The sequence below is a fragment of the Vanellus vanellus genome (genome assembly GCF_965231255.1).
Source record: "Vanellus vanellus genome assembly, chromosome: Z".
In the NCBI taxonomy this organism is placed as follows: Eukaryota; Metazoa; Chordata; class Aves; order Charadriiformes; family Charadriidae; genus Vanellus; species Vanellus vanellus.
Genome location: NC_138908.1, coordinates 12210367 through 12234009, shown reverse-complemented (window position 1 = coordinate 12234009; position 23643 = coordinate 12210367). Strand labels below are relative to the sequence as shown.

General features: G+C 39.0%; 1 protein-coding gene across 6 annotated transcripts in view; it reads left to right on the top strand.

Annotated features, from left to right (window-relative positions):
- ELAVL2 (ELAV like RNA binding protein 2) overlaps positions 1-17863 on the top strand; it is a gene marked incomplete at its 5' end in the record, with an annotated part of 60390 nt that extends 42527 nt beyond the window's left edge. For 2 of the 6 annotated variants that reach the window (XM_082497399.1, XM_082497395.1), the window contains 4 exons: positions 10071-10224; positions 12751-12976; positions 17019-17057; positions 17525-17863. In XM_082497399.1, the coding sequence (XP_082353525.1) occupies positions 10071-10224; positions 12751-12976; positions 17019-17057; positions 17525-17855 (750 nt within the window). In that variant the 3' untranslated portion in view covers positions 17856-17863. The remainder of the gene's footprint in view (positions 1-10070; positions 10225-12750; positions 12977-17018; positions 17058-17524) is intronic. The other 4 variants (XM_082497400.1, XM_082497396.1, XM_082497398.1 and 1 more) reach the window with 3 other exon arrangements.
- Between the last annotated feature and the right edge of the window lie 5780 nt (positions 17864-23643).

Below are 23643 nucleotides of genomic sequence, written 5' to 3'. Positions count from 1 at the left end.
TCTTGTTACTAGAAATCAAATTGAGTTCTTGAGTCATGGTGTCTATATACTAATTTAAGTGCAAGCTAAGAACGCTTGCCTGGTACAATGGTATCAGAACACTGCTGTAGCAAAACCAAGGAAATATATCGTTGTTCTTATTGCGCTTGCCAATGGGGCTTATGTATTCTATGTATTCCCAATGTATTTCTCTTCTGTATTGTATGTAATGTATTTACTTCTTCCTAATGTAAATCTGTCGAGTCTGCAGGAAGGTTTAACCCATTTTCATCTGCATAGACTAGGTGGTAATTTATTTGGATTTTTTGTTGGATTTTTTTTTTCCCCTCTGAAATACGCATTTTAAAAGAACCAGATACTATCTATAAGGCAAACAGTGTTCTAAGCTGAAATTTTACACTGGAAGTCATCGAATGCAATTATTTACTGATATCCTCATTTTAACATTTAAAGACTTCAGATTTAACGACTTGCAAGAATACCTTAAGTAGAAGTGTTTAGAATTTAATATCACTTTTTTCTAAAGTTAGAATCATGGAATCATAGAATTGTCTAGGTTGGAAGAGACCCTTGGGATCATCGAGTCCAACCATCTACCCTACTCTACAAAGTTCTCCCCTACACCATATCCCCCAACACCACATCTAAACGTCTCTTAGACACATCCAGGGGTGGTGACTCAACCACCTCCCTGGGCAGTTCTTGCAGGTAATACAAACACTCTGTTTGCCCTCTATACTGCTAATAAGCTATAAGATAAAGATGGAAGTATGGTGCTGAGGTGTCTAAAGGTAGTAGCAGATAGTAAGAAATGGAAACACTAATTTGTTAGGGACTGGGTCTCTTTATTCTTTTTGGCAACTTCTTTTTTTAACCTGTTAACTTTCACAGTTTTGACTTGAAAAATGTAAATTGGTTCATCTTGATGTTAAGAAATGAAATATTAAAGCAATGAAAATGCTTGGATTTGGCGTCGTAATGTTTACATTTCTAGAAACAAGTGTCTGTCCTACTAACTGCAGTGGAAAATTCCAGTAAAACCGTTTTTAAATTGGTGTCTCCAGAGTAGCTGTGTTCAGTGTTGTACAGTGTGTATCATCATTAAATATTTAAAATTGTAGGCTTTCTCGCTGCTTATGACTCGCATTGTGTTCAATGGCTTTGACATTGCATAACCTTAATGTTTATCTATTAAATATTCACCTGTTGAAGTAGCTGTGGGAGGTAATATTTTAGCATAGCTATTAATTTAGTGCATATGTATATTGTTTGAAGAGGATGAATCTAGAACTATCGGCAAGTAATCACTGAACAAACTAACTGACAGGATACAGGTAGGGAGATGAATCTGGAGATTCTCTGCTTTAAATCTGTATCACAAGTGAAATAGCTGCACTTGGACATCAATAATGAATAGAAACTGTATATCCCATACTCCAGCCAAGCTTCTTTTGCATGGGAATTAGCTCCCTTATCTTCATAACATTTTGTGGTGTCCTTGTTTGTCTTTAGTGAAGCTGACTTGGAATAATCACGGATCACTGGTAATGTTTTGCCAAAGAAGGTCAAACTTCAATTACACTGGGTTTCTTAAGTTCTGTGTTTCTTTGATTTCTTGCCTGGCCAGACTAGTGCTTGGCAAGATTCACTAGAGATAGTGTTTGGGTATTGGTAATGAAGTACTGATTTTGGTTTGTATGTTATATTCCTATGACTAATCTGCCCAGATTCCAGTATACATCAGTCAGGATACAGGAGTAGTCACTGGGATACTTCCCATGTAAAGTAGTCTGATTGGCATATGTTTTTAGATGTGAAAAATACCTTTTAAACACACTTCAAGAACTTAAAGGGAATGATGCTGAAACTGATCTTATAATGGTAATATTTACCGGTTAGAGCTTATTGCTTTCACTTGCCTGTTTTCTTTAAATTGCATGCAGTATAGGCCTTGACTGCTATGTCAAACTCCATTCCAAATAGCATTACTGGCTTGGGCATGGGCAATAACCATCACTGGATCAACTGTCACTCTGAAAGCTCGTACTCGCTTGACAGAGGAAAAGTGAGAGGAGGTTTGCAGATACTGTTTTATATAGAATTAAAGAATTGTTTATGTTGGAAGGGACCTTGAAGATCGAGTTCCAACCCCCCTGCCTTAGGCAGGGACTCCTCCCACTAGACCAGGTTGCTCAAAGCCCCATCCAAACTGGCCTTGAACACCTCCAGGGATGGGAAATCTGCAACTTCTCTGGGCAACCTGTTCCAGTGCCTCACCACCCTCATAGTGAAAAACTTCTTCCTAATATCTATTCTAAATCTCCCCTCTTCCAGTTTAAAGCCAGAGCTGGACACAGTATTCCAGGTGGGGTCTCACAAGAGCAGAGTAGAGGGGAAGAATCACCTCCCTTGACCTGCTAGCCACACTTCTGGGCTGTGACTGCACGTTGCTGGCTCATGTTGAGCTTCTTGTCAATCAGCACATCCAAGTCCTCCTCAGAGCTGCTCTCAATCCATTCTCCGCCGAGCCTGTATTTGTGCTTGGGATTGCCCCGACCCAGATGTAGGACCTTGCACTTGGCCTTGTTGAACTGTATGAGGTTGGCATGGCCTCACCTCTCCAGCCTGTCCAGGTCCCTCTGGATGGCATCCCTCCCCTCCAGTGCTGCCTTGCCAAACAGCTTGGTATCATCAGCAGACTTGCTGAGGGTGCCCTCAACCCTGCTGTCCATGTTGCCGACAAAGACGTTGAACAGTACAGGTCCCAGTACCGACCCCTGAGGAACGCCACTCGTCACTGGTCTCCACTTGGACATCGAGCCATTGACCGCAACTCTGAGTGTGACCATCCAGCCAGTTCCTTATTCAGTGAGTGGTCCGTTTGTCAAATCCATGTCTCTCCAATTTAGAGACCAGGATATGGTATGGGACAGTATCAAATACTTTGCAAGTCCAGGTAGATGACATCAGTTGCTCTTCCCTTGTCCACTACTGCTGTAAACCCCTCATAGAAGGCCACCAGATTTGTCAGTCATGACTTGCCCTTGGTGAAGCCATGTTGGCTGCTACCCATCACCTCCTCTTTTTCCTTGTGTCTTAGCAGAGTTTCCAGGAGGAAACAGATACCAGTTCTGTAGCGTAAGGCAAACTTGCAGTAAGTTAGCAAACAGTTTTTTGTTTTTGTTTTTTTGTTTTTTCCCCTGTACTGAGGGGCTCAGAGTGAGTTTATATCCTTGATATGTGACAGCACGTGTCCAGGAGTGTGAATTCCCCTTTGGAAGACAGTGTCTCTCTTGAATTCCTCTTGGAAGGAACAAGGGGGAAATGACTGTATTACTGGTTTTATACAAAAAGCTGAGTCAAATCCTCTGTCTTGGTTTTGTTACCTTCACTTGATTGAAATCATGTCCAGAATCTAGGTAGAACTCTATTTCAAAGAATTTCCTTAAGATTTGTTATGTGTTGTTGCAGCTGGCTGCAGAATGGCTGACGTTGGAGTCGCCTCTGGAGGCCTCTAGTCCAAGCCCCTGCTCAGAGCAGGTTCACAGGCCTGTGTCCAGTTGGGTTTTGCACATCTCAAGGGTTAGACTACAATCTGGGTAACTTCTTCCAATGCTGGACCATCTTTTACCATGAAAAGCTGTTTTTTTATGGAATTAAATCTATATGGAATTTCTAAATGAACTCTTCTGTGTTTCAGTTTGTGTCCATTGCCTCTTGTCACTTGATACTACAGAGTCTGGCTTCATATTCTTTACTCCATTCATCACGTTTTTATGGCTAAGATCCTGCTGAGCTGCCTTTTTTCCAGATTGAGCAAACCCTGCTGAGATGCTCCAGTCCTTTAATCACTCTTGTGGCCTTTTACTGGACTCACTCTAGTTGTAAATATCTGTCTTTTATTGGGGAGCCCAGAGTTGGAGACAGGCCCCCAGAAGTGTCTCATCAATGGTGAGAAGGATCACCTCTCTTGACTTGCTGGTGATGCTTCTACTCGTGCAGCTCAGGTGGCTGTTAGCCATCTTTGTTGCAAGGGTATGTTCTACTGGCTTATGATCATCTTGGCATCTGCCAGGACTCAAGGTTTTCTGCCAAGATGGTTTTCAGCCAGTGACTCCCAGAATGTACTGGTACATGGAGTTATTCCTCCCTAGGGGTAGGTCTCTGCTTTTCCTGTTCTTGAACTTCTTTGATGTTCCTGTTTGCCCAGTTTTCCTGTCTGTTGAGGTCCCTCTGGATGGTAGCACAACTCTCTGGCCTGTCAGCCACTTACCCAAGTTTTGTATCATTTGTGAAGTTTCATCTGTGACGTTTCGTAGGGTACGCTCTGCCCCATCACCCAGCTCACTAGTGAAGATGTTAACCAATATTGGATCCGGTATTGATGGAGGCCAGTGACTAGCCTCCAACTGGACTTCATGCCTCTGACCACAACCCATTGGGCGTGGCAATTCAACCAGTTTTCAGTCTGTGTTGCTGTCCTTAATACTTATAAGGCCACTGTACTTAATGCTTATTTAGTATGTGCTGAAGTACACACAGGTGTACTTAATGTATACTTTGTGTGGATATTGTGGGAGTGAGTGTCAAGTCTTACTAAAGTTGACATAAACAACATCTGCTGTTCTCTCCTTGTCCACCAAGGCATTTTCATGTCATTGTGGAAGACTGTTAGGTTGGTCAGACATGATTTGCCCTTTATAAATCCATGCTGATTACTTCCAGTCACCTTCTTGTCATTCATGTGACTGGAGGAGATTTTCACGATTAGTTGCTCAATCACCATACCAGGAAATGAGTTGAGATTGACTGACCTGTAGTTGCTTAGAGAGCAGGAGAGTTTCTTGCCACTCTTTAAGATGGGTGATACTTGCTTCCTCCCACTCTTCAGAAACCTCCCCTCTTCTCCATGACCCTTCAAAGACAACCAAGAGTTGCCTTGCACTGATATTCATCAGCTCCCTCAGCACTTGTGGGTGCAACCTTTTCAGGCCCCATGGACTCTCGTCTGTGCAGTTTAAGTATTTCTCAGCGTGATCCTCCGCTAAGGGTAAGTATTCCTTGTTCCCAACTTTCTACTGTCTTATGGGCCTGAAGGCCAGTTGCACTGGTAAAGACTGGTGCAAGGAAAGTACTAATTATCATGTCCTTTTCAGTGTCCCTGGTCAGCAGTTTCCCTGCCCTATTCAGCAGTCTTCCTTTTGCTGCAAATATATTTGTACAGATCTTTTTTTTTTTTTTTTTTTTTTTTTTAAATGGCCCTTCAGATGTCTCACCAAATTCAAATCCTGGTGGGCTTCAGCTTTCCTAACCTCATCAGTGCGTGATTGGACACCATTTATATATTCCTGCTTTCACATCCTATACACATTATTTTTATGTTGGAGTTTAATCCCTTGTTAATCCAAGCAGGTCCTCACTCACCTTTGCTTGTTTTTCTGCTTGCTAGGATGGACCTTTGGCTTGGAGGTGATCCTTCAGTCACTGGAGATGCTAAGCAGGGACATCAATGTGGTTTCCAGACCTATAAAGCTGTTCTGGCAGGTTGCTTTGTAAGAACTATGGTATCCACACCTGTGGTATTCACCAGGGAGGTCCATCAGTGTGATGTGTGTGTAAGAAGGAAGAAGTTTAATTTCACTCTCAGAATGACTGAACTTGAACTGCAGATCAGACAGACCTTGTGCATTATTTTCTTCTAGCCTACCTTAGCATCACTGACCAGGAGGGAAAGAAGTTTTAGGTATCAAGCATTGCCTCACAGGTCACTTATTTGATTTAAGGTGTTTTTTTTTTCTTTTTATGTGTGTTTCCTTCCCTCTTCATAAATAACATAACTCTCTTGTTTCTGCTTACATTGTACTTCCTCAGTTTTATGGTATCCAATGTGTCAAACCAGGATGACTTTGACAGTTAGTGGGCAGCTGGAGGGAAAGTCCAATTACTGCACTAGATTGCTTGGAAAATGGAGCTATTTAATCTATTGACATCTATAGAATTACTTTTAGAGCAAAGTCTAGATAGTTTGAAGACTGGGAAAATAGTATCACTGTAAACTATGGCTTAGGGGTTTTGGTAGGCCTTTGGTGTCTTCTATTCATACAAACTTCTTTTATCCTGTTTGAAAGGAATTTGTGAGGCTTACATTCTGCAACCTCTGGTCTGAGTGCTTGTGAGCATGCACGCTTAGAAAACAGCTTAGTAACAGGTATTTATTTGAGTTCAAAGTTAACATAAAGTCCACAATACCTCCTTAATCTTTAGCAAACCATGGGGTTTTTTTTGAGTTTCTCAATGAAATGTTGTTTGACACAGAGTTGCATTGCTTTCTTGTTAAGGATAAAGGTAAGTCACTGTTTTTCTTCCTTCTTTAGTTGATGGTCACTACCAGGAATTCTGACTCCTCTCCAGAGGACCTGACCCAGTGTGTATAGAAAGAAAAGCTTGTGTCTGACAGCTTAACTAGGACTTGATAGAACAGTTTTCAGTGTATCTCAATTCCACAGAGAATTAAAAAGTGACAGATAAAATTAAGATGTCAGTGATGCATGCAGCTATACATCTGGTTGATAAGCGGTGTCTGTCCTCACCTGCTTCCATTGGTGTCAAACTTAATAACAGTTCATTGTCTTCAGTTACAAAATGGATTTTACTGTGCCCTCCTACCATGTAGAGTTAAATTTGGGGAGGGTGGAAAGGTTCTTTTTAAAATGAAACTTTTACTTAGCTGTTCAGAACTGCTTGTTTTTGATAATTCAGGATTTTGTCTTGTTCTGTCCCCCAGGCAGTCTGTCTCCATTCTCTGGCCTTGGGTCCCCTTAAGGTCATCCTGGCAAGTGTGGCACAGAACTTTATTTTTTTTAAAGAAGCTCATGCTAAGTAGGCAAGTAGGGCAAGTTCTTTCATTCCTTAGCTGTTGTATTTTTCTACCTCTTGCATAGCCATCATTGTTCTTGCTGCTTCTTTGGCTGAATGCAGGCAAGCTTTACTCTCTTTTCCCTATCTCTGGTGCAGCTTACCTCTCAGACTCTCTGTGCACCTGTGAATATCATAGGTGTATGCTTTTGCCTGTAGAAGGGTAGGAAAATTACTCAAGATCTAGAAACTGTTCTTTCAAAATACGGGTGTAGGTAGTGTGAGGGTTAGATATACAGAATAAAAAAAGGATTTGGTTTCAAACACAACTTGGAAGTATTGGGCTTTGGCTGTACAGCCATATAATGGTAGCAGTTTACCACTTCAAGAAAAGAAATTGTTTTTCCAAAACTCTGGTGTTAAATTCTTCAGCACAGAACTGGCAAAATCAGTCACTTGATCCAGCTAGGTCAGAAGTCTGATTCCTCTTCTCGTTGTCTCACTTTTGCAAGACTTATTTCTGTAGTTCCACTGGTGCTCATTGTCCTTGACTTTGCAAATGCTGATCTAAAGAAAAGGCATGGTTAATTAAACAACAAAATGATAGAACAGTAGCATCTCTCCTTTCCTTTCTTCCTCTGAAAGAGCTAATATTTCTGATGAGATTTGGACTTGAGTATTGAATCTACTCTAGCAAGTTTTAAGAAATCAGAATTATGTATTTGCTTTTCCTGAGGGACCAGTTAAATTTCTCATCTACCTTGTGAAAGGCTCTTGGGAATCAAGTATTCTGTCACATGCAGGAACGTGACTGCTGTCCTTGTGACATCTTTCATCTGGTGTGGGTTTTTTCCAGTGGTTTACAAGATACCATTATTGTTGTAATTTAAAGTGGTGCCACATAGTATATGGATAAATTACTTACGATGCTGCGAAATGGCCATAATCACATTTTTACTACTACAACTCTGGTAACTAGAGAGACTTCCTACTTCCTGTGGCAGGTTACAGGCACTGAAGTCCTGAACACTCCAGTTGTGTGAATCTGACTCTAGCTAGTAGTTGATTTGCCTTCTAGGAACAATCCTGTGTTGACTTTTTTAAACTGCAAGAATCAAGTTGAACCAGAAAATCTAATCTATCAATTCCCAACTAGTCTACAAAATGAACTCTACTACTTTCTGTTCACACTGTATCTTGAAAAATCATAAGAGATCTCAAAGCAGTTTAAAGATAAAGAGAACTATTAACTTACTGGAAAATACCCATTGTCAGTGTATGTGACTGGAATGTAGAAGCCATGAGAAGCTGAGGTGGAAAGATTTGTCCAGAGTCACATTGCAGATTCCTGCCATGATCAGATGTCAGGAATATGTTTTAGTATCTGGTGAGGTCTTTTTTTGGTTGGTTGTTTTCTTACATTTAGCATCATAGACATTGAATCCATTTTTGCTAAATAAAGGATCTGTGGCTTTCTACCTGGCACCTTGATGGTGGTAATTTTCACGAGCTCTTCTGTGGACAGTTTCCTAATGCATGTTTTTAATACTATAAAAAAGTGAGGGGGCATGTAGAAGAAAGTGGACTAAGTAGTCTTTAGTTCAGTGGGATCAGCTCCAGTGGAAAATAAAGTATTCTTCAGTGCCGCTTTGTTGGAATTGAAACAAACTGTATGGAAACTGGGTAATTCTGTCATTCCTGCTGTAAAACTGGACACTGTGAGCTTTTCTATTATGATTAAATTTGCACATATTCACAAAAAAAAAGTAAATTAGTAGAAAAGACTGAGGTTATTCCCAGCTCCCTGGGTAGGAGATCAGAAGACAAGTGCTTCAGACACAGGTCTTCAGCTCCAGTGTGGCTCTCACGTTAAAAGAGCAAGGCACTGTGGCTGGCAGGGCTCTATGGTGGATAGTGTGTTGTCTTGGACAGGTACAGGTTTTGTATGTCAGCCCTGTTCAGCCAGCTTTGGAAGATACCTTGCACAAAACCTCTGGGTAGAATGTTGAAGGGTCACAGCAATGTTCAGGGTACTGCTTGTTTAGTCTTCAGAGTGCTCTAATTCAATTGCCTCTTTTGTTTTACTTCCACAGGAGTCTTAAGAGTCTGCTGATCTGCATGGAAATAAGACAGAGGGAGGGTTTGAAAAGAAATGTCAAAGGATTAGGCAAAAGATGTATTTAGAGTTAAGTTCCAGCTGCCCAGAGTTGGCTGATCCTCCATCGCGGGGAGGGAAGGAAAGGAGATAAATGTAACCACTTTTTGAGGTTCCTTTTTACTTTTACACTTTGTATGGTGAAAACCCCAAATAAAATATTTTGTCTTGTCCTGTTCCACAAGCATGGATGTTCTGTTCTAATCTTTCCTGTAATAAAGGATAAACTACTTGTACAGACTTCAGTGGGAGATACTGAACTCCTCAACATGCTGTTTTTGTAGCATGTGTCTAAGGGTTGAAGAATCTAATTGATGATCTTAAAATATGTTTGACTGACACTTTGAGGCAGCAGGTAAAAACTTCTATCCAAAAGGACCTGAGAAGCTCAGTATTACTAGTCATTTGGTTGTAAGACCTACATGCTGCAGAAATTGGCAAGCTGCTGAATTTGCATTCCTACTTTTGCCATTTATTCTTAGGCCTATAAAAGTGACGTAGCAGAGTTTATCTTGACCTCATGAATGTGTGTCATTTGATAGCAAGCTGAACACACATACATAGGGCACAGCACTTGGAAAACTCTTGCAAACCTCTAAGTGCTTTGGACTGTCTTTCTGTGTTTTTGACCTGGGTATCAAAGTGAAATCTTTATTCCTCTAATTTTTTGATGCTTTTTAATGATAATTAGAAGGAAAGCATTTTTGCATTTTCTTAAATTTGTTTTCTTAATCTTATAGTAAGCTAACTGAGAACACTTCTCCACCAACGCTTGCTGGAGTGTATACCTAGCTTTCCTCCTTTATTTGAAAGTACTCCTTAAATTATATATGAGTTCATGCAGTCAGCCTCTGCTGTGTGGTCTATGTTGCATTCCTTCGGTGTTTTTACAGAAGCCAACACCAAAAAAAAAAAAAACCAAACCACTTAACTGAATTAGCAAGGTAACTTTTCCAGCTGCCCTTAAAAAGACTTGAGTGTCACAGAACAAAAGACACTGTCTTATTTCAGCTGTTTTTAAAGTGTTTGATTCCTAGTTTTCGTACTTTCTTTTTTTAAGGTTTCCTATGCGCGACCAAGTTCAGCTTCTATCAGAGATGCAAATTTGTATGTTAGTGGACTTCCAAAAACAATGACCCAGAAAGAATTGGAACAGCTCTTTTCCCAATATGGACGCATTATTACTTCCCGTATTTTGGTTGACCAAGTCACTGGTAAGTAGGCAGTTTTGCACTTCCTCTCATTTTTGGACTGACAGTTTAAGAAATAATCTCACCTTTCAGTACAATAGTCTTGTCTGTAGAATGTATGAAAGGTGTATGTACGCCAGAAAATGCAATTTTCTGCTGGAATTGTTCATAAATATGCATGGACAAAAATAGATTGTGGAGCGTACTGAGCCAGCTTGAGTCATTTCCACCCTGAAGGTGCAGGTTTGAAGCCTGTTTCATGGCTTGTAATAAATTTACAGCTGCTATAATCTTCCTTTCCAAGCTGCTGTGTGAAAATAGTCCCTATGTGCTTTATGAAATGCTATTAAACACTTTTTTTATAAAAATAAAATTTTATGCAGAAATGCACAGCTGGTTCTCTGAGGCTAGGATTACAAAAGACCCAGACTGGTAATTGCTGTTAAGACTGTTTTCAAGGTTGCCTCATTAACTTTGGGCACACTGAAGAACGTGAACTTTGAGTTCCTCAGGAGCAGATAAGTTTTATGCTTAGCAGTGCCCTGAAGAACTAAGCTCTAGCCAGGTTAGTTGTGGTGTTACAGTATGTGTCTTAACCAGCGAGTGAGTGTCAGTGACACTCTGTAGTAACTCTTCGGACTTGGACAGTAGTGCATGTGTTTTTGCTGGCACAAATGGCTGATCTTTATAATTTGCTGCTTGTATAACTTGGCAGCTTTTATAATTTGCCTCACCTGCTTCCAGCAGGCCTGTTCCAGAAATAAGCAATCAAGTGAAATGCCATGACAGAAGTATTCAGTGTGCAAAGTGAAATACAAAGGAGTGTGGCTCTCAAAATTCTCATCTTTCCAAAAAACTAGGGATGTGAGGCAGAAGAATTAATTTACTCACGTAATTATTCCCTGAATAATAAGGTTGCTTGGATTTTTTTATAGTTGTAACTCTTCAAAGCCACATGTCATCGTGGGTGACAAAAAGCTTTCAGCTGTAGGAGGTCATAAAGTTTTCAAATGGTCTTACTTTGAAAGGATTGTGCATGCCAGTGTTTGACACTTGGCTGACCTATAAAGGATCTTGTATGCGCTACTTTGCTGTTCCATTATGTTAACAGAAATCTCCATATTGGCGCATAATACTTAGAGTGTTTTAATAGTCTGAGTTGGTGAGACTGTAGAGAGACAGGGAAAGGAAAGCTAAAGGCCAAACAGTCACTTGTAGAAGCAGTAGATTTGCAGGTCAAATTTCCCGTCTTTGCGCAATAAATAGCTGTTTCAGTGTGTTCCTGTATATTCATGCATAGAAGTGGTGGGATTTGACAAATGTACCAAATAAGTAAATGTAATTAAACTTCTAAATGTGTACTGCAATTCTCGGTACTCATAAATCCTAGTATGTGCACAGTAGATCTCTGGCATAGACTGTTGTTCAGGTTTAAGCTTTCTTCCCTCCTCCTTCTTAATAATTTGGAAGAGGTAGGCTCAAAATGGTATGAATAATAAGGTTGTGACACAAACTGACAGATGAAAATGCACAGTTGAAGCTGTGACGCTCACCTCTTTAAAGATTTCTTCTGCCTGCTTACTGTCACTTTGATGGTTTGCATTGTCATTGTTTATAAACAGAATACCTTTCTTGTCATTAATGTCTTCCTCAAGTGAGGACAGGCAAGTGTCTAACTTGTGTGTTTATTCATGAACCAAAATACGAGGGGCCTTTAAATGGATTTAGGAATATTACACCAAAGTATGCAACTAAGTAGTGTTGGCTGTAGTAGCTTTTGGTTCAAGTATTGATACTTCAGTGTGTTTATATTTAAGCCACAGTATAAATTTTTGAGATGTGGTGTTAAGACCTTCCATAAACACTTGCTGATCCCCTTGCGTGTTGTGTTTGACTTTTCTATACCAAGGAAAAATCTATTGCCCAAGAAAAGTTTCCTTCAAAAAATAACACCTACAAAAGTATGATGGTATGCTGAAATGGAATCTCTTACTTAGAGGTAACTATGGACTGTTAAGAGGCCCATAATTACCATTACTGCAATCTAGAACCTGCACTCCTTTCATTGTCCTCTCAGCATAATTGCTTCAAAGGAAACTTCAAGGGACGCTGCAGGAGAGCATAAGCCATTTCTTGCTGCTAGGGGAGCAGATGACTAAGCTATTTACAGAATTTCTGTGATTTTTAGATACCGCAGAGTAGCGTGAACTGAACACAGGTTACAGTGCAGCTGGTTCTGGATTCAACTCCACCCTAACCCTGAATTGCTTTGTTTCAGAATTACACTTTGGCTCACTATGTTTAAGTTTTGTCCACCGTGTTTTCCCTCAACCTTCCAAGCTTTCTACACAATGTATCTTATATTAGTTAAATTAAAAAAAAAAAAAAAATTACAGTAGAAAAGCCTTTGAGCAAAAGCTCAGTTCTAATAAGCTCAAAATTATGTGTTCACAGCAGTTGGCCATTAACATAGCAATTGGCTATGAAAATCAAATGTTAGTATCTAATATTCCAGAGTCTGTGAATTAATTCTTTCTTCATCCTGTCTAGGGGTATCAAGGGGCGTTGGGTTTATCCGGTTTGACAAGCGAATTGAGGCAGAGGAAGCTATCAAGGGCTTGAATGGCCAGAAACCTCCAAGTGCCACAGAGCCCATCACTGTAAAGTTTGCTAACAATCCAAGCCAAAAAACCAATCAGGCCATCCTTTCCCAGCTGTACCATTCTCCAAACAGAAGGTATCCGGCACCTCTAGCTCAGCAGGCTCAACGGTTTAGGTAAGTCAAATACATACTTGTGTGCAACTGTGCTGGAAACCACGTTCCCATGGACCTGTTTGTTTCCCTCCACTCTTTCCCATCCTTGCTTGTCTGATTTCTGTGCATGAAAGAAGCACAGGAAAATGTTGAACTTCAGCTTACAATACAGCTAAAAGCAAAAATACATTCTGTCCTATTGATAGCATTTCAGTATCTAATAAACCTACTTAAACAGAGATGACTTATTTTTCTTCTACACAGTCACTAAAAACCCTGTTTTCAAAGGTTATTTTTAATTTCCTAGATTATCGTTGATTAATGTGCAAGTTGATTCAGTTAACATTGACCTAGGCAGTTCAATTTTCTTCTTAGTCATATGGCATGCCACAGCCAGCCTCCTCTTCCCCACCCCCTATCTTTCCTCCCCGTTCTGGCTTTTAGTTTTTTTCCTAGTCAGTTGTCTAAATCCTGCATGCCACACTTTGTCTTCGCTTACTACAAACTTCTGTAATGAAGATTATTCAAATACTTTTTGCATGTGTTTTTTGTGGCTGTGTGTTCCCACCGTGTTGAAACTACAGCCATACAGTTCCCTGTGATATTTAGTGTATTGAAAAGGACAGATGGTGAGAACAAAGTGAAACAAATATTGTATTGTCTACATTCATGAGTACCTCGGGTTTTTTTCAGTGATTTTGATCATTTCTTCCCACCCTCTGCCCCTGGGCTATGTGACTGGAATGTGTTAAACAGTAATATACTCAGCTTCTATTTTATTTTTCAAAAAATAAAATCAGCTGGCAGTTTGCTTCAAAGAGAATATACAAAACTTCAAAAGCTCTGCGTTGGCCACCCTTGCTTTTAGGCCGAACATCCAGAGTTCATGGACTGCACTTCTGGCAGAAATTCTGAATTCTTTTCTTCAGCTTTTCAGCCTAATGTGCTGCAAGTGTCTCACAGGTGTGAAGGTCAGCACTAGAGCAGGTTTTCTGCCCTAAGGGAACATATAACCAATTTTATTTGCTATTTGATGGTTTCTTCTTACCATTTCTTAGGGAATAAAAAGGTTACTTTAAACAGTGTGCTGAATATTGAATAAAAGTAGGCTTGCCATTCATCCATAGGCAGAGCATAGGGGCAGAAGTTCCATTCGCAGGATGGACCCAGGTGCATTATATGAAATGAGATCATGAGGGAGCTGTTGTAACAGCCTGTGTTAGAGCATTCAACATATTTTGGCAAGGCTGGCCTGCTGACTCATTGAGTTCTTCCGAGTGCACTTGTTCCCAGATACTTGGCTGTGTTCGGTATTACTCTGATGCTGGCTGGGATAGCATCTGTGTTTAACTGATACTCCAGGTAGATCTATCACAATTTGTAAAAATTCCCCAACTTTTGGAGTTTTTCCTTTGGATAGGACCTAAAGTTCTTTGCAGTAAAGTGATTTCAATAGACTAGCCCTGTCCTGCAACATTAGGCTTTGAACCTTCAAAATTTTACTTGATTGCTTGTGATTTAATTTTGTTTAGAAAGGAAGTATATTTTTATGAATGCCCATTTAAATTTCACTGGAAAGTTGTCTGTTTTTTTTCCGAGATACTCAGTGTAAAGTGATGCCTGAAACAACCATAAGAGATTCTGATTTGCTCCACTTAAAAGTGTAATGGTAACAAAATACGCTGAGTAGGTACCAAGTCTGTAGTGAATAGGAGGAAGAGTATAATCTTTCTTACTTTTATAAGTGTGGAAGGAGGAATAGGGTTGAACTGACTGGTCAAAGGTAAACTGGAGTTGCAGACAGAATTAATTTTTTTTGTAATTTTTTGGGGAAGACCTTCAGGCTTCTGTTTCTTTTCTAAAAGAGACAGCCCTGCCAAATTTTTAATTTTTATAACTCTGAAGGGAAATCTGTCTCTTCTTGGTTTGTGTGTTTTTTTGTTTTGTTTTGTTTGTTTTTTTTTTTTTTTTAGGTCTTTGCTCTGCTGTTGTAGCAGCATTCCAGATCTGTTGCTGACTGTGTAGTTCAGATTGCACTGATGCTTCAGATCTTTCATGACTTTCACATGCAAGAAATCCTAGCTGTTGATGTTTCAGACAGGATTACCTGATGCAGTTTCCCTGTCTCTTGTTAAAAGTTGACAGAGACCTGAAAACAGAATCAGAATAAACTTTAGTAGTGAAGAACAATAGGATCACTACAATGTTTCTTTTTTTCTTACTAAGAAAAATCTTGAGCTGGACTTTAAAAAGCAGCTATATATAATTGTTTCTCAGTTTCTGTAGGATGTGTAACTTAAAGCATCTTTAAAAATTGTCTAGTGAATACCCCTGAAATTTTTCCAGAACACTTTTAAGTCGTCCAGGTAACTGATGAGAACTGTTACAGTGATACCGTTACTGTATGAAGTCCTCAGCCAACTGCTCTACAGCAAGGACTTGCAAGTGGTGGTGTTCCTGGAACTCTTCACCTTCCTCTCCACCCCTAAATGTTAATGATAGTAGACCTCTGTCATCCACACTAAGTCTACTGATAGACTTACTGATAGATAGACTTGCCAGAGATGGGCAACAAAACTGGTGAAGCGTCTGGAGCACAAGTGAGGGAACTGGGGTTGTTCAGCCTGGAGAAGAGAAGGCTGAGGGGAGACCTTATCGTTCGCTACAACTATCTGTCAGGAGGTTGTAGCGAGGTGGGGGTCAGTCTATTCTCACTAATAACAGGTGACAGGACAAGAGGAAATGGCCTCAAGTTGTCCCAGGGGAGGTGTAGATTGGATATTAAGAAAAAATTCTACTGAAAGGGTGGCCAACCATGAGAACTGGCTGCCCAGAGAAGTGATTGACTCACCATCCCTGGAGGTATTTAAAAGACAGGTAGATGTGGTACATAGGGACATGATTTAGTGGCGGACTTGGCAGTGTTAGATTAACAGTTGGACTCAATGATCTTAAAGGTCTTTTCTAACCTAGACAATTCTGTGATAGTAGACAGGCATGTTTTAATTTCCTCTTTTCTGCTCCTTTTGGGGGTTCAGTGGCTTGCTTCTTTGTCAGTATATCCTGCAAACTCCCCTCACTGCACAATCATAATGCTCTGTAGTTTGAGACCTTTACTTAGCTGCAAACAAGACCAAATATTTTTTTCATCAAGTTTTTTGTGCACAAGTGTAGTTATACTACTGCAGCACTTGAGTTTAGGTTCTGTATTCCAGTAATGTTCTTAAACCCTGTAGCTCATAACTGGAGAGAAATCACAATAAGATACATGTCTATGAGGTAGCTGTAAGCTGAAAACAAAGTTAAATGTACCTCTTTTACCTAAGCACATACTTTGTGGAATCCTGAAGACACGCACATGTAGGAGCTTTGCCAGGAAGAAACCAGAGCTGCTTTAGGGCAGAAATTTTCTTAGAGAACCACTTCAAGGGACTTGAGGAATAAGATTAGTAGGATTGGTAGGCACTGCATGTTCTGAGTATTGGCTAAGTAGTTCCAAAGTGTTTAGAATTGTGGTTACATACTGGCAGTTTGGGGGGAAGGTGGAGGAAGAAATACATGGAGAAAGCTTACAGTCTAGTGTGTGTATTCTAAAATTGCTTTACACTGGAAAAGAGTACAAAAAAGAAAAATCTTTTTTGCAGTTCATGTGCTAACGTTTGTTACTGCTCCAAAATCCTGCATCTGTCTGGGTATTCATGTCAGCAGACTGTCAAAAGCCTCAGTAAATTCTTCATCCAAAGCAAGTTAGTAATCTTGAAAATTGCACTGAGGTGGTCACTGACTGTAACTTTATGCTAACAGTATTTGACTTAGGCTAAACTTGTGGTAGTGGTGCACTTTCTGAACTGTTAATGGTTGTGGATGCTACACAAGAACATCTATTTTGTCTTCCCTAACTGTATCGGGTGTAATAAGGTGCCACAGCTCTTTCAGTGGTGATACTTCAACTTTGCATGAGGTTCTGTACAGTGCAAGGAATGTGGCAGTAATACACCGAGTTTCCTTAAGATTAAAGGGTGGAAAAGTCTGAAGACTGAACACTTTGCTAAATGTTTTGCAGGCTGGACAATCTGCTCAACATGGCTTATGGAGTAAAGAGGTAATAAAGGACTATGAGGTTAATAATAACCAAATTATTGTTAAGTATTTTGCGTACTCTTATTTTTTCAGTAAGACTTATGTTGGATTTTTGCACGTTGAGACTTCAGGTGAAATGGTTCGTTTTGGTGCCCTGTGCATGAAAGAGACAAACTTTTTGTAGAAGCTCCATGGAATTCAGTTTCAAATGACTTTTAATCCTCACTGGCTTTATAGCATGCTTTTGTTTTCTTTTTCTATGTTACTTTATTTCAGACAGACCTAGCACTGTTCCCCCTACTTGTGTATAGTATTGTATGTTGTATTTGTGTAGTTGGGGGAAAAAAAAATTGTGGTGTTACCTGTTAGCCTGGCAAACATGTTCATGCTGTGAAAAGCCCTTTATAATTTTCTTTTTTATTTTGAAACGTCATTGCTGGGATTTTCTGCAAACAGCTACTTTATGATTCTCTTTTCCGTGTTCTTCAGTAGGTTTCCTCCAATGACCATTGATGGAATGACCAGTTTGGCTGGAATTAATATCCCTGGACATGCAGGAACTGGATGGTGCATTTTTGTGTACAACTTGGCCCCTGATGCTGATGAGAGTATCCTCTGGCAAATGTTTGGACCCTTCGGAGCAGTAACCAACGTGAAGGTCATTCGTGACTTTAACACCAACAAGTGCAAAGGGTTTGGATTTGTGACTATGACAAACTATGATGAGGCAGCTATGGCAATAGCCAGCCTGAATGGATACCGCCTCGGGGACAGAGTATTGCAGGTCTCCTTCAAAACAAACAAAACGCACAAAGCCTAACAAGTTATTCTCAGTGCATTAATACATGAAAACTATACAACAAAGGCAATTTACAAGAAGCTTTATGCATTAGTAAATGCCTTTGTTGTATGACAGCGTGGAAATGGGGATAAAATGACTACTTAGCATCCTAAGAATATGTGAGATTTTTTTATTGCTAATATTTGAATTAAAACTTCTTAAATATCTTTTGTGTTTGAATATTGACAAGAGGTACAGGGTTTTTGCCTGTTACAATGCATATTCTATTGCCTTCTTTGAAGAAGGTGGACCTTTTAAAATGTTTCAGCTAAGGGAAGAAGTTTTTTCTTGTTACATGACTGCCTTTAACCTATGAGTGAATACTGAGGCTTTGTGTTATACTTTAAGTTGTTTTTTTATGTTATTTCTTGATTTGCCTTGTGTTTAATTTACATTTGAATGCATTGATGTTTCGTTGTTCAAGAAAAGTATTTGAAGTTTACATTTAATTTATAAAGTTATAAGCAGTATTTATTTTATAATTATCATTTGGGTTGGGGAATGGGAACACATTATAAAAAGCTTATTGTAAGAATACTGGAGAACTTTTCGTAAAGCAGTACCTTGCCAAAGAGATAAGAGCCTCTTTGATGTGGGTTTAAAAAAGCATCTATTTTTATAAAAAAAAAATAAAAAAAAAATTTGGAGAAACTTTTTACTGGTCCTGGAACAAATATTTTGACTTGAATACTTTGAGAAATCTCTTCATATGACACCTAGTGAGCTTTTAAAACTTACCAGGAAATTTGCAGTTGTTGGGGAAAATTTAGAAAGATTTATGATGTAGAAATACTTTTGAGACCTTTGTATTAAGAAGTAGAGTCAATGGGATGCACTGTTGGTTTCATTTTTGTAATCATCAGTGGAGTCTTTGATCATCCTGGTTATTAAGTGATAGGTGGCTCACATTAATTTGTGATTTTGAAACAAATGAAAATTTTAAAAGAATATAAGAGCAAGCAGGAAACTTAAAATACTGAGAGATGGGGGAAAAAAAAAATCTGTTCTTCCTAAAGAATTCCCTTCAGATAGAGCTCATGGTGTTTAGTGATGTACTTGCTATTGTTTGAAGAATTGTTTTGTCTTAAGAAAAGACATTGAACATGGTTTGCGCAGTAGCAAATCAGCAGAAGTGGCCTGAGTTGGGTATATTTGGAGGTTTTTTGAAAGTTATGTTCAAGGCTAACACCTGAGCTTTGTGTAATGTAAATAAGACCTTGAGTTATGAACCTTTCAGCTAATTTTGATTTCAGTTTATTTTTTAAGTTACATGCCAAGTGATGTTAAATTTTGAATGTTTTTGTATGAGTTTTTTCTTTGTAAATGGCATTAACATTGTTAACTTGAGGTCTGCTTATTCATTTTTGTTGTCCTGAGGACTTGAATTTACAGTGCATCAGATCTGTTGCTATTTTTGTCTGTAGATAGTCTAGCTTCAGCTGTTTATGGTGATGCTACATTTTTGTTTATAAATATGTTTGTGGTAAAAAACGAGTATAATCATAAGTTTTGAACAAATTTCCTTACATTTTTCATACAAAAACCATAAATACCTGTATGCTATTGAAATTTAACTTTGTATGATGCTTAAATCACTATTTGGGGAAATGGAAAAGGTCTTTACCATGTATTGAAGAAATTTAAGAAAAAAATACAGACTATTTTCTGATTAGCAGCTAGCTTATAATTAAATTAAAAAAAAAAAGCTGAGGGTTTGATGCCTTCACCAGGATGCACTGACAAATATGTAGTTACGTCCTGCTTTTTGTATAAACTGAGATGCTCATATGCTTCCCCTTAGAAAAAGCAATGTTCTATGCATAACATAGTTGTACACTATCTTTGCAGTTGCTTTTGGTTCTTATTCTTTTAAATTGTAGTTATAAATTTTTCAGTATAGTACAGTTACATATACTGTGAAGCGCGTGCTAAAGTGAGTAAGCGAGTTTTCATGCTGACCCACTCAATGCTATTCAAAAACCAATTGGCTTCCTGAGCACTTCCTCATTCTTAGGTGCATTTAGATTGTTAAAGCTAATCCTCTGCATTAAAAATTGTATATACTATAGAAATCACAAACTTTCCAATGTGGGAGAAACAGTAGCTACATGCTTCTTTCCTATACTACTGTAGCAACTAACGGCATTGATGAGAAGGCATGTAAATTGGGCTTCACTTTACAGTGTTTATCAGAGCACTTAGTAAAATATAAGGCTCGTATTTATTTGAAGTTGTATAGTATGACTTAATTCACACCTGTTGGAATAGAAAATATATTCTGTTGAGTATTTAAGAGGTTGTACATGTTTTCTTTTGTGTTTGGATCCTTTGTACTTTTTCATGTTCAGTACATCAATAAACAAAGTTGAAGGGAAAACAGTGTCACGGAGCAGGTCTTTTACCATATTGTTCTCTGCTTTAATGGGTAAGTGATCTGAGGGAGAGGTTTCTGCAAAGTTCTTGAGCTTCTTTTAACTTAGCTTGGGGTCCTAGTTACCAACAAGGAAGTAAGACAGTGGAGCTGTGTACCAGTTCTGGTATGCTAGAATTAGTGTCGAATCTTTTCACTTCAGTTCTGTATGAACCACTCAATACTTAAGCTGATATAATAAATGAGGGTCATTAAACACATTCAGTACAAATTAATATGCTGTCTGTCTAGTAGACTGCTATTCAGTGTAGCTAAGTTAATGCCCTAGTGTGTTAGGATAAATACAAAGGAGAGGGAAGGATTTACTCTTTATTGCAATGTCCATTTGCTGTTTAATTACTGCATTAATTTCTGGGCTCCATTAATTGAATGAATATTCAGTTAACCTTAGTTTGCTCTTCTTTTCCCTTACCAGCTCTTAAATTCTTTAAAAACTGGTCAACTGTCTCTTGCCCTCTTAAAGTACATATACTCCTAAATTCATTTGCTTTGTTCGATTGAATGAGAGTGAATTTCTACCAGTGAGAATACAATTCTAAAAGTGGCTTATGCAGTATAGCTTTTATTTTTAGTTGTTTTCTTTCACCTTCTCTTTCATATCTTTACTGTGAGATTTTTTGATACAAAACCTTGTATGTGTTGTGGTGTGAAGGATGTCCCATTGCTACAGTGTGGTGGAGTAAGTTTACTTGGATGATGGGGTCATAAGTCTGTGAACAACACACATTGATAATAGTACCTCATGTTGTCAGACAACCAGTGTTGACAAACTGACTCTTTATATTTACTTACAGAAATAGTGTGTGCTGATGACTTTTTATGTGTTTTTTTGTTCTTCGGCGGCTGGAATAATGAAAGAATGAAAGACAGTGCTTGGCAGCAAGTGAGGAGCTATATTTGGAGTTCAGATTCCAGCAGGGACATCTGTGTGTTCAGCTTGCACTCTTTCACGGAACGATAGTTTTGGTTCTCAACTTATACTAGTTTGAGTACAGTGTAACTAGCCACGGTTGAATTATTTTGTTGCATGGAAATGAGGACAAAATGTATTTATGTAATTGCCTTCAGTTTAAAATCAAAACTGCTTATATTTTGAGGTGTAGCTGCAGATAAGCAAGCAGCCAAGGAGCAACACTAAAAATAAGTGCAGTTGCCCAGAGGAAAGCTCAGTGCCGAAAAATACAAACGTGATTACGGGTAGCTGAGCACCTCTGGGCAGTCAGAGCTCATGAGTAAGGGAACCTGATGCAAATTTATACAGAGGTAGTACTTTTCTTATTATATTAAAGTTTTATGATAAAGCTAAGGAAAAAAAATGGGAAAGTGCTTCATGCAGTAATGGTAGAGGAGGACTAGTTCCTTTTGTACCTAAATAAGAGTTCCAGGCAAGTCTGCAAACGTGTGGGACTAACAGTGGTAGATAAGACAAGCTGGAAGCATGACCCTGGCAGAAGGTGAGCTGTAATTAGGGAACATGATTTCCCCAATTACAAGCACTGGGGTGCTTGTAGAAGGGCTTTGTTACTGCAGAAACATGCTTGAGGCTGGTGTGGCCTCTTCTGCAAAAGATGTATGCAGCGAAATCAACCACGACAGGTGAGCTTACCACCTGTGTCTAGAAGAGCCTGCCTTTGGCAAGACAGTGTCTTCCCAGTCTGAATGAAAAAGACTTATTTTTTTAAAACGGATGGGATGGCTGTCACTTGGGGTTGTATGGGGTGTGTATTTGTTGCATAGCACCCAGGGGTCATCAAGTACTAGTAAGTCTGGGATACTCTTACGTGTACTTCTGCGCAGGCCTGACTGATGTTTAAAATCTATTTCCCTGTGTATTGTCACTTTAAACACAGTGCATGAAAGTGACTAGATGTGTACAAACGGTGTTTTAAGTTTTGAGAAGCAACAACTTGTTAGGATTTACTATATAAAAGCTTACAGCTTTATGACTCTCTGCTATGACTAGCAGAGTATCTCAGGTTTTTTTTTACTGTAACAGTTTGAGAAATGAAAACAACTTGATATATGCTCCATCACAGGTAAAATAGCCTGGGACGGTGCTATTTCATCTCTGTCAGCATGGTTGATCCAGCTGTGCTTGTACCTTCTTTTATGCTGGGCTTTGTCTGCCTAGTTGTGGCATTTAATGTGTGCATCTCAAAACCAAGAAGAATGCACCTAATTTAACTCTGAATTTTTCCTAATTAAACTTTGCTGTAGAGGCACTTGTCACAAAACTACTGCTGTGGTGACTAATGCTGTGGGCCAGCAGATGTGCGAGCACATCAGAGGTCATCTGGCCCAAGCAGCTTAAAACAAAGCTGGAGGAGAGATTGAGTCTTTTGATGGGAGGAGGTGGAACAGGTACACTGATAACGTGGGAAGTCTGCTCTTGGGGTGAAGTGCAGTTTTAATCTGAAAAGCCCACACATGGTAACTATGACAAAAATTGAGGAAGCAATGTAAACTTTCAGATACCTTCAAAGCAACATGAGTGACTCCAGTGGGTTAAGAAGTTGCCTAACTTTATGCTATCAAGTCTGATGCATTACTGTGAGTACTCTTTTATTTTCTGGTTTTGAGCAACATTCTGCTCCGAGACATAAAAGGGAACAAATAAAACTTACTAATTTTTTTATACTTGTAAGGCCACTCTAAAAATCAAGTGTAACTGGAGAAAGCTAATAAAACATCTGACTACTTATTTTATAAACTACATCATGTGACTCCTATACATAAGTGAATTTAAGCAAACATGACATTTTTAGTGACCCTGCAATACTGTAAGGAAAGTTGCTACAACTGTTGACAGAGTATTGATTATAAACACTGCACACTTTACAAAAACATAAGAGCTGAATGTTAATTTGAAGCAACTCATCAAATTATTCTCATTTAAGTAGTAGGACCCTCACTTGGTACAGCAAATGTATTTCTGTTGCTTTGAGTGCGAGGATGTTCTTAGTTTCAAGTGTTTACATCAATGTTCTGCTGATAAAAGCGTCTGCAGGTCACCCAGCTGCTGATACAACAGGGCTATTTGCCAACACTTAGGAAAGACAATATTCTCCAATAAAAAATTAAATAGCTGTGAAAGCTAGTCCACCACTTTGTGATGTCTGTCTGTCTCAGAAGTTTGGTATTAACTTAGAAATGCGAGGTATTCTGTAGCAGCCTGTTCTGTCAGAAGGAAGGTGGAGAGAAGTCAAAGTGAAACACTTGTTTTCCTCCTACTATCTGTGCTTTGTGGCATCATACAAAATACAATAAGCAAAAGTGTGGTGGCAGACTTTTTTTTTTTTCTGACCTTGATTAACATTGTCACTATTCTGATGGATC